The 11,443-nt window shown below is 38.3% G+C and overlaps 1 protein-coding gene across 1 annotated transcript; it reads left to right on the forward strand.

Moving 5' to 3' along the window:
* The first annotated feature begins 2,199 nt into the window (after positions 1 to 2,199).
* On the forward strand, positions 2,200 to 4,241 carry LOC107059542 (uncharacterized). The gene is made up of 2 exons (XM_015306122.1): positions 2,200 to 4,116; positions 4,233 to 4,241. The coding sequence occupies exons 1-2, from the start codon at positions 2,200 to 2,202 to the stop codon at positions 4,239 to 4,241; spliced, it is 1,926 nt and encodes a 641-aa protein (XP_015161608.1).
* The last annotated feature ends 7,202 nt before the right edge of the window (positions 4,242 to 11,443 follow it).

Consider the following 11,443-nt stretch of genomic DNA (forward strand, 5'->3'; position numbering starts at 1 on the left):
CATGTCTTCAAAGAAGAATATGACTTCTGGACTGCGCTATGTTCCAAAAGTAAAGAGAAAAGAAGTCAAAAAGGTAAAAGTTGACACTAAAGAACTTTGTCCCAATCTCAATGAAGGGAAGACCATGTCTTCAAAGAAGAATCTGACTTCTGGACTTCGCTATGTTCCAAAAGTAAAGAAAGAAGAAGTCAAATCATCTAACCTTCAAAAAGATGCATTAAGAGGACTAACTCTTCCTATCAGATAGGTTGATGCAATAAACTTGCCTTCAAAGCTGTCAGGAAAGACAATCGCTCAAAATCAAGTGCGAGATGTAGCACTCCCTACAAAACGCACGGGAGAAGGTTTTGATCCTAATGCTTACAAGTTATTTGTGAAGGCTGGATATAACCCTAATGAGCCATCAATGTTAGGGAAACTACCATCAGTTGATAAAACCAGGCAAGCACGTGAAGGCATAGGCTATAACCAACCACCGCCAGTTCACATCTCCATAAGAAGAGCAAGCAATAATCATATAACTTGTGAAGATGATGTTACTTCTCCCAATAGAAAGCTTTCCGTCTTTGATTGACTCGAAGAATCAACTGCAAGAACTTGTATGTTCAAGAGATTAGGTCCATTGAAGAAAAACAAGAATCTGAGAAGTTATTTTAAAGTTACAACGCCTGCTTCACATTTGGTTTGAAAGGATTTCAAAAGTTTGATTCCTTCTAGAATGAGGCGACGAGTGGAACTTGTAGTTTCATGTAGGAGGAGCTCAAGGCAAAGGTTCACACCGTGGTTTACACCAAGGAGCGCGAGGAAGATGAAGAAAGTGTAGGCTCCTCAATTCATGTTACAATCCAAAATGAGTACAATTCTCTGCCTCAAATGAAGATTGATGAAGAGTTAGAACATATTGTCTGGTGTTGTCATATATCTGTCAATGACAATGATCCTTTAGAAGAGGAAGATGCTGGAGATGCTCCACCGGAACTTGAAGAAGGAGTAAAGACCACAATAGATCCTTTGAAAGAAGTTAACCTTGGCACCGATGAAGACCCAACGCCAACTTACTTGAGTGCATTTCTAGAAGTTGATGAAGAAATAGCTTATATTAATATGCTCAAAGAATATAGGGATGTCTTCGCTTGGAGTTATAAAGAAATGCCTGGATTGAATCCTAAAGTAGCGGTCCATCAGTTGGCAGTCAAAATGGTTCTCGTCCCGTTAAGCAAGCTCAAAGACACTTTAGGCCAGACTTGGTTCCATTGATAGAAAATGAAGTTAATAAACTCATTGAGGCAGACTTTATTCGTGAGGTCAAATATCTTACATGGATTTCAAGTATTGTTCCTGTGAAGAAGAAGAATGGTCAAATTCGAGTATGTGTTGACTTTAGAGATCTTAATAATGCATGCCCTAAAGATGAGTTTCCTCTTCCCATTCTGGAGCTGATGATTGATGCTACCACTGGATATGAGGCGATGTCGTTCATGACGATTCTTCTGGCTATAATCAAATCCGCATGGCTCCAAAGATGAAAAACTCACCGCATTTCGCACACCTAAGGGTATTTATTGCTACAAAGTGATGCCATTTGGTTTGAAGAATGCTAGTGCTACATATCAAAGGGCTATGCAAAATATATTTGATGACTTGCTCCATAAAAATGTTGAATGCTATGTGGATGACCTGGTGGTAAAATCAATAAAGATGAGTGATCATTTGAAAGATTCAAGAATGGTGTTTGAGCTGCTTCGAAGATATCAACTAAGGATGAATCCATTGAAGTGTGCCTTCGGAGTTACTTTTGGAAAGTTCCTTGGCTTCATTGTGAGACATCGAGGAATTGAAATTGATCAAGCCAAAGTTGATGCAATATCGAAGATGCCTGAGCCTCAAAATATTCATGAGTTAAAAAGTCTCCAAAGAAAGCTAGCCTACTTGAGGAGGTTCATCTCAAACCTAGCAGGACGATGCCAATCATTCGGTCATCTCATGAACAAAGGTGCTCCTTTTAATTGGGACGAAATATGTAGCGATGCCTTTAAAAGTATCAAGTCATAACTAGCGAAACCTCCAGTTTTGGCAGCCCCTATACCTGGAAAGCCATTGATACTCTACATTGCGGTACAAGAAAGGTCCGTAGGAGCCCTGTTAGCTCAAGAGAATAGTGAAGGCAAAGAAAACTCTCTTTACTACTTGAGTAGAACGATGACACCAAATGAGCTGAACTATTCGCCGATTGAAAAATTGTGCTTGGCGCTGGTCTTCTCAATTCAAAAGATGAAGCATTATTTTCAAGCCCATGTTGTTCGTCTTATTTCTAGAGCAAATCCCATCAAGTTTGTTATGTCGAAACTTGTCCTTAGTGACCGACTAGCAAGATGGTACCTCCAATTCCAACAGTTTGAGATCGTGTACATCTCTCAAAAAGCTGTGAAAGGACAAGCATTGGCGGATTTCTTAGTGGACCATCCGATACCGGATGATTGGGAGTTAACTGATGATCTTCCCGATGAAGATGCAATGTTAATTGAAGTTCTACCTCCTTGGAAAATGTACTTTGATGGAGCTGCACATTGTGGCGGAGCTGGTGCTGGCGTAGTGTTCATCACTTCACAAGAAGAGATCCTACCATTCTCATTTACTTTGAAGCAATGTTGCTCCAATAATGTCGTTGAATACCAAGTGTTGATACTTGGACTTGAGATGGCCGTTGACATGAAGCAATTAAACTTACAAGTCTTTGGTGACTCTCAGTTGGTGATCAACCAACTCTTGGGAAGTTATTTGGTGAAGAAGCCTGAATTGTGTCCTTATCATGATTATGCTCAAAAGTTGATAGGATTGCTTGGAGATATAACCCTTCAATATGTGCGTAGAACGGAGAATAAGAAAGCTGATACATTGGCTGCTCTAGCTTCAACGCTAACCCTTCCTGATCAGACGCAAGTGACTATTTGTCAAAAATGGATAGTACCACCGCCAAATGAGGAAGAATGTATAGAAAATGAGGTTAATCATTTCGTCGCCGTTTCTGAAGTCGCAAAGGAAGAGTGGAGACAACCCATTATTGACTACATGTGTTATGGGATACTTCCAGAAGATCCAAGGAGAAGGACTGACATTCGTCGTCGTGCACCTCGCTTCCTTTATTACAAGGACACATTATATAGAAGATCATTTGAGGGTGTACTATTACGATGTTTGGGAGAGGAAGAAGCAATTCAAGCTTTGCAAGAAGCACACTTGGGAGTATGTGGATCACATCAATTTGGACCGAAACTCCACTTTCACATAAAGAGAATGGGGTATTATTGGCAAACCATGATGAAAGATTGCTTAGATTATGATCGGAGGTGCGATGCTTGTCAATATCATGCTAATTTTATACATCAGCCGCTCGAAGTATTGCACCCAACTATTGCATTTTGTCCATTTGACGCTTGGGGATTGGATGTTGTGGGACCACTACCAAAATCTTCTGGTGGAAACTTGTACATCTTGGCTGCAACAAATTACTTCTCAAAATGGGCTGAAGCTGTCACTCTTAAAGAAGTGAAAAAAGAGAATGTTGCAAATTTTATCCGAGTGAATATCATATATTGCTTTGGCATCCCTCGCTACATTATAACAGACAATGAAAACCCATTTGATAATAAGTTAATGAACAAAATTTGTGATCTCTTTAACTTCAAGCAACGTAAATCTTCTATGTATCATGCTGCCACCAATGGTCTTGCTGAAGCATTTAATACAACTCTATGCAACCTCCTCAAGAAAGTTATCTCCAAGTCCAAACGAGATTGGCATGAAAGAATGGAAGAAGCTTTGTGGGCATATAGGACAACATACCGCACACCAACTCAAGCAACACCATATTCACTTGCTTTTGGAGTTGAAGCAGTCTTGCCACTTGAGCGTCAAATAACTTCCTTGAGACTTGCTATTCAAGAAGGGCTCACTGAAGAAGAAAATGCTCGACTGCGTCTTGCTGAGTTAGAAGCACTTGATGAAAAGAGGCTAGAAGCCCAACAAAACCTTGAATGTTATCAAGCTCGTTTATCTCGTGCTTTCAATAAGAAGGTTCGCTTGAGGTGCTTCCAAGTTGGAGACCAAGTTCTCGCAGTAAGAAGACCCATCATTACTTCGCACAAGTTGGGGGAAATTTACCTCAAAGTGGGATGGACCATATGTCGTACAAGAAGCATATTCACATGGTGCTTACAAGCTTGTTGATGCAGATGGCGTAAGGATCGGTCCTATTAATGCAAAATTCCTAAAGAGGTACTACCCTTGAAGTAAAGATGATGCTCCTTAAGGTATGAGCCTAAATTGCATGTCACTCCTGGCCCGCAAGAGTATAAATTGTGTACAGCACAACAACAAAAAAATCACTCAATCCCCCAGAACTACGTTGTGACTTGATCCTCTTCATTGAGGTACGTAGGCGCTTAGAATATATCCTAAGTTCAGTTGCATGAGTGTCAAAAAATCACATGTTCCCACTTAATCTGTCACATGACAGTCAAAGTGATAAGTATTTTGTTTTATCTTTTGTCTCATCAAACATTAGAGTTGTACTAAGTATTGATTGGTCAATAGATGGGGGCAAACCCTTAAAAAAATATGAGTTTCATTAACAACATGCTTGAAGTTTCTTTAAAATTGAAGTCTTCAAATCTTCCAAGTATGCAAGTTGAAGCCTTCAAATTCTCCAAGTATGCAAGCTGAAGTCTTCAAATCCTCTAAGTATGCAAATTAAAGTCTTCAAAGTCCTCCAAGTTTGCAAGTTGAGGTCTTCAAATTCTTTAATTCTGCAAGTTGAAGTCTTCAAATTCTTCAAGTTGAAATGCACTAGCACAAGAAGTTGGAACTATACCATTCCCATAATCAATATAAACTACATTAATCTTGTGCTACAATCGTACCGATTACATGTTCAATTTCCATCTTATATTGTGAACAAAAACTTTATACTTACAAGAATCGATCATTTAATCCTCTAAGTATGCAAATTAAAGTCTTCAAAGTCCTCCAAGTTTGCAAGTTGAGGTCTTCAAATTCTTTAATTCTGCAAGTTGAAGTCTTCAAATTCTTCAAGTTGAAATGCACTAGCACAAGAAGTTGGAACTATACCATTCCCATAATCAATATAAACTACATTAATCTTGTGCTACAATCGTACCGATTACATGTTCAATTTCCATCTTATATTGTGAACAAAAAACTTTATACTTACAAGAATCGATCATTTAATCCTCTATGTATGAACATAAACTCTATACAATAAATCATCTACTATATAACTAAACAGACACCATAAATGAATGTATGATCTATTAAAAATGAATAAATAAGTATTCTATAATAAATACTATATCTAAAAACATGGTTAATAGTAAATATTTCAATAATCTCCCACTTAGACTTTTAACCATCACGATTGTTATAATATACTATATCTAAATGCATGGTTAATAGCGTATACCCTAACAATGTCCCACTAAGATATTTAACCTTGAAAATTGTTAGAATACTATTTCTAAACACATGATTCATAGTATATACCCTAAAAATCTCCTAGTTTGACTTTTAACAATGTATTTACAACTTTCACAAATATTCATTTTATATTTCTTATCAAAAGGATCTTACGAAGTTGTTTTCTTATGCAACTTCGTCTAGTAATGTTGAGTCATAACTTATCAATTTTGTATTAGATCTTCAGAGGCCCTATCATTAAACCTGTCATTCCCCGAGCCTACACCCTGGGCGGGACTGGCACTCGAGAACCATTATTGTCCCGAAGCGACCCTTGACTAGGCATACTTTCTCAGCGGAAGACTTAAATATCAGAAATACCTCAAATAAGGAACTTATGAAATAATTAGACTGTCTTTAAAGAATACCTTCAAACTAGCCAATATGGCAACTCAAGTCTCATAGAAAAACATCTGAAATACAAAGTTAAAGTTCTCTAGATCCTCAATAGTGCTTGAACCAGTGAAACTTGGAGGATTCATCCTCAAGAACACTCGAATCCTCGAAGTATCAATCACTTTCTATCTAGCCCATCTTTGTTGCCCAACCTGGTTAGTCACAACTTGGCTTAACATTCGAATCGCTTCCCTGAACTTAGCATTTGTGACTTCTCCTTAAGGTTGCACTTCAGGTGGATTAGGTTCCCCCTGCTCCTCAACGTTCCTCCTAGCAGGAAGACCTCAGACAACTCTTCATGGAGGTATAATTAACTGAAAAACACACGAAAGCACGAATTAGAAGAAACTTTTTAGAGATAAAACTCTAATGCACGAAATGAGTATGAAAGAAGTGAGATAATTTCATAAGTGTTGCAGCCTCCTAATTATAGATGTGGCGTACTTCACACCGATAACTAGGACTCTACAGACACGGCTTCATAGACTCCCTAGGACTCCTGAACTCTCTGCTCTGATACCAAGTTTGTCATGCCCCGAGCCTACACCCTGGGAGAGACTAGGACTCGAGAACCATTACTGGCCCCAAGCGAACCCTTTGTCTGGCGTACTTACTCAACAAAAGACTTAAACATCAGAAATATCTCAAATAAGGAACTTATGAAATACTTAAACTGCATTTAAAGAAAACCTTCAAACTAGCCAATATGGCTACTCAAGTCTCATAGCAAAACATTTGAAATACAAAGTTAAAGGACTCATAACTAACTGTTTGACTGTCTAAGAAGAATCTAAAACAAAGAGGGGTGTCGGGACAAGACCCCCGATCGTCCTAGCAACTAGAGAACTAAAATAAATGATAAAAAAGAGTCCTTTGGATAGCAATAAGGCTCACCAACTGATTCTGAGTGCTCAACTGGATCAACGAGGTGTTGGATGATAATCCTAATTACCGGTGTCTGCATCATAACAACGATGCAGGAAAAATGGCGGTAGTATATTGAATGTACAACTATGCGAGGGGAATACTAAAACATAATGTAAGCTTGAAAAGAATCTGAAAGGAACACTTACCTTGGCTTTACTTAACACATGAATAACTTAACTCAATATAAAGCAACAATACACATGCAATATATGGAAAACTTTTAAAACAGTAGAAAGCAGCTCAGTTTGTTAAAGAAATGCAATAACAACTCAATTACATATAAAGTAATATAATATTGTGGGAGTTTCTCTAAACCGAGAACCACCACTATGAGCCTAAGTGGTGATACAACGTCTTTCCCACGCTGCCAGAACTATCTTATACTTTGCCATCATATAGAACGCCTTAACTAATGGATCCACTAGTCTATGCTAAAAAGCACTTAGGAATCATCTAAAAAGTATGATCCTTTCTACCCACGATGACCACATGGTTTATGGAAACTTGGAGTTATTATGAACTCGCATCCCCATATCGGTGCTCAATACTACTCCCAAAATATACTTAGCTCATATGTTCTTAAAAATAAAACTCTTTATTTGGTTTGAGATAATTACTCAAAAACTTAGCTTAAAAGCTATCTTGAAAATCGGTGTTTCCCTTTCTTGTTCAAATGTGAAAACATTTTAAACTCTTTGGAATACTTAGTTCCCATATAATCTTTGAAGAAATGAACTTTTACTCTTATCCTTAGATAACTCAAGGCTTAATTCTTAAAACAAAGTTGAAACGTTTGTAAAAGACTTTCGAAAAACTCTATGAATTTCTTTTGACTTGATTCTTAACTTCTTGACTTGACTCTTAACTTTCCTTGAATTGAATTATGGATTCAAGGTTCATGATCTCATGTTTATGTATGATTTCATGATTATTAGATGTAACTTAGAGTGTTGGAATCAACTAGGAAACATAGGTACGTTGCTAAGGAACTAGTATGGAAAGAAGGGGGGAAAATGGGATGAACTTGCGTCCCTGGCGCTCTGAGAGGCACGGGGCGCTAACCTTAAACTTCAAAGGGATGGCATGGGGCGCTCTGGTTGGAGCAGCCCCCCAGAACCCAAACTTCAGAGCCCCTTTTGGGGTGCTCTCGCTGGGGCGGCGCCCCAGGCCCCTGCCCAGGTGGGTTCTGACTTTTCTCCTCTGTTTTTCCACTCTAAACCCCCTATTTCAACTTGGTTCTTTCCCCAAACACTTAGAATCGACTATACCCTTAATATATACAATATTAAACTCGAATTCACACCCAAATACATGAATCAACCTCAAGAAACTTCAAAAACAAGAACCCACAAGATTTCAAACAAATTTCTATCAAGAAGTCATAACAATTGCTTCCAAACAACACAATTTCGCTGAATTGAATCATGGTTGGCACGTGGGTGAACTAACCCAATGCTATGTTAACTCACATACCTCATAGGATGGAATCCTTGACGTAATCCACAATCAAACTTGAACGATCTTGACGAATCTTGCTTCTTCTCCTCTTTTCTCCTCTTCTTTTCTCTTCTCTAAAACCCTAACTCAATTTTTCAAAAGCATAAACTGACCAAGTTCAGTTTAGACCCCTAAGTAATTACCAAAAATGAATTAAAAATAATAGTTTATGGAAAATACCATAATGCCCTTCTAAAATCCGTAATAGACATTCCTTATTTGAACATCCCAACTTCAAATGGGCATATCTCACTCATACGAACTTGTAATCGCGCAAACTTGGCTATGTTGGAAAGATAATTCCAAGATGTTTCCTATGGTATCTGGAAGCACACTTAACTCATCCTGATCTAGGAGGTATGGTCTTTCGAAGTTGAACAAAAACCTAAACTTAACATAACTTAACAAATTTCCAAATTTTTCATTCTTTCCTAAAATGACTATTTCCAATTCTAACTCTTTCTAGCTCTTTCAAATAGCGAGATGTTATAATATATCCCCCTTGGGAACATTCGTCTTCGAATGAGATTACTCTTACTAGGCTAAGAGTGTAACATCAACCATCCAGTTCAAACACCCAACAAGCAAATCTAACACATCAAGTATATAAATTATAGAGTACTAAGAAGAGGATTAGTACATTGGTCTAGAATTTCTCCGGGCTAAAAGAGATGTGGATATCTCTTCTTCATATCTTCCTCAGCCTCCCAAGTATCTTCCTCAACAAATTGATTCCTCTAAAGGACTTTGACTGATGCTACTTCTTTAGTCCTCAATTTGCAAACTTGGCGATCTAGAATCTGAATCGGAATCTCCTCATAAGATATGATATCCTTGAAACCAATATCTTCAGTTGGTATGATAAGTGAAGGATCTCCCTTGCACTTCTTCAACATGGAAATATGGAATACCAGATGAACCGCGACTAACTCTTGTGGTAGCTCCAACTCATAAGCTATATTACCAACCCTTTTGGATATTATGCGTTTCCACGCCCCTTTGAGACCCCGAAAAAATGGATAAATTCCTTTTCTTAGGAACACATACAAGATTCGTCACTACAAAAAGTGATATTCTGTAGGGACCAATATATCGGGGACTAAGTTTTCCCTTCTTACCAAATCTCATAACACCCTTCATGGGTGAAACTTTCAAATATACCCAATCATCTACTTCAAAATCTAACTCCCTCCTCCTAACATCAGTGTAGGATTTCTAACGACTCTGCGCCGTTTTCAACCTCTCTTGAATAACTTTCACCTTCTCCATAACTTGATGAATTAAATCTGGTCCTATCAACCCAGATTCACCAACTTCAAACCATCCAATAGGAGATCTGCATCTTGTCCCATAAAGAGCTTCATAAAGAGCTATTTGGACGCTAGAGTGGTAGCTATTGTTTTAAGCAAATTCCATAAGTGGTAGGTGATCATCCTAATTACCTTTGAAGTCAATCACAAAAGCCCTCAACATATCCTCTAAGGTCTGAATAGTGCGCTCTGCTTGCCCATCTGTTCGAGGATGAAAGGCAGTACTTAAGTTCACCTTTGAACCCAAGCCTTTTTGGAATGACTTCCAAAATTGTGTAATAAATTGCAAAGAATGGAGACCGGAACCCCATGAAGTTTTACCACCTCTTGAATGTACAACTTAGCATAATCTTCTGCTGAATGGGTAGTTTTTACCAGCAAAAAGTGGGTTGATTTTGTCATTCTATCGATAATCACCCAAATCGAATCATGCTGTCTGCGAGACCTTGGTAAACCTATGATGAAGACCATGTTAATCATCTCCCACTTTCATTCTGGAAGTTCTATATTTTGAGCCAAACAACCGGGGTTTGGTGCTCTACTTTAACTTATTGGCAATTTGGACACTTAGCAACAAACTCTGCAATATTCTTCTTTATACTACTCCACCAATAAACCTCTCTGAAATCGTGATACATCTTTGTGGAACCCGGATGAATGGAATATCTGGAGCTATGATCTTCCTCCAAGATCCTCTTTTGGAGTTCATCTACCCTTTGTACACACAATCTACCTTGATACTTCAATACGCTATCTCCCCCTTGTTCAAAAGCTAATACTTTTTGCTTATGAAGATTTGCCTTCAATTCAAGAAAAATAGGATCTTGGTCTTGCTTTTCTTTCACCTCTGATACTAAAGATGATTCATCCTCATTCATCACCACTACTCCTCCCTCTGTGGAATCCATTAGTAGAACTCCCAATCGTGCAAGTCTATGCACATCTCTTGCTAGCTCTTTCTTATCTTCCTCAAAATGGGCGGTACTACCCATAGACAACCTACTCAAGGCATCAGCAACAACATTAGCCTTACTTGGGTAATAAAAAATACTCATGTCATAATCCTTGAGTAATTCTAACCACCACTTTTGTCTGAGATTAAGCTTTTTCTGAGTAAACACATACTAGAGACTCTTGTGATTGGTGAACACATCCACATGAACAACGTAAAGATAATGGCACCATATTTTCAAAGCAAATACTATGGCAACCAACTCTAGATCATGGGTTGGGTAGTTCCTCTCATGAAGTTTCAACTATCTAGAAGCATAAGCTATAACCTTGCCATTCTGCATTAACACACAACTCAAACCAACTTTAGACGCATCACAATATATAACAAAGTCTTGCGTGCCTTCTGGTAAGGTCAATACTAGGGCAGTAGTCAACCTCTTTTTCAATTCCTGAAAGTTTTTCTCACAAGCTTCAGACCATTGAAACTTTACTGTTTTCTGAGTTAACTTTGTCAAAGGGGATGAAATAGATGAGAACCCCTCGAAGAACCTTCTATAATAGCCAGCCAACCCCAAGAAACTTTGAATATTAGTTGGAGATGTGGGTCTAGGCCAATTCTGGACTTCCTCTATTTTCTGGGTATCAACTCTAATTCCATCACCGAAAACAATGTGGCCTAAGAATTCGACAGACTCAAGCCAAAACTCACATTTCGAGAACTTAGCATACAACTCCTTATTCTTTAGAGTTTGGAGAACTACTATGAGATGGCTAGCATGATCTTCCTCATTCCTCGAATAGATTAGTATGTCATCAATGAAGTTGAT

Source organism: Solanum tuberosum, unplaced genomic scaffold (genome assembly GCF_000226075.1).
Source record: "Solanum tuberosum cultivar DM 1-3 516 R44 unplaced genomic scaffold, SolTub_3.0 scf00025, whole genome shotgun sequence".
NCBI lineage: Eukaryota > Viridiplantae > Streptophyta > Magnoliopsida > Solanales > Solanaceae > Solanum > Solanum tuberosum.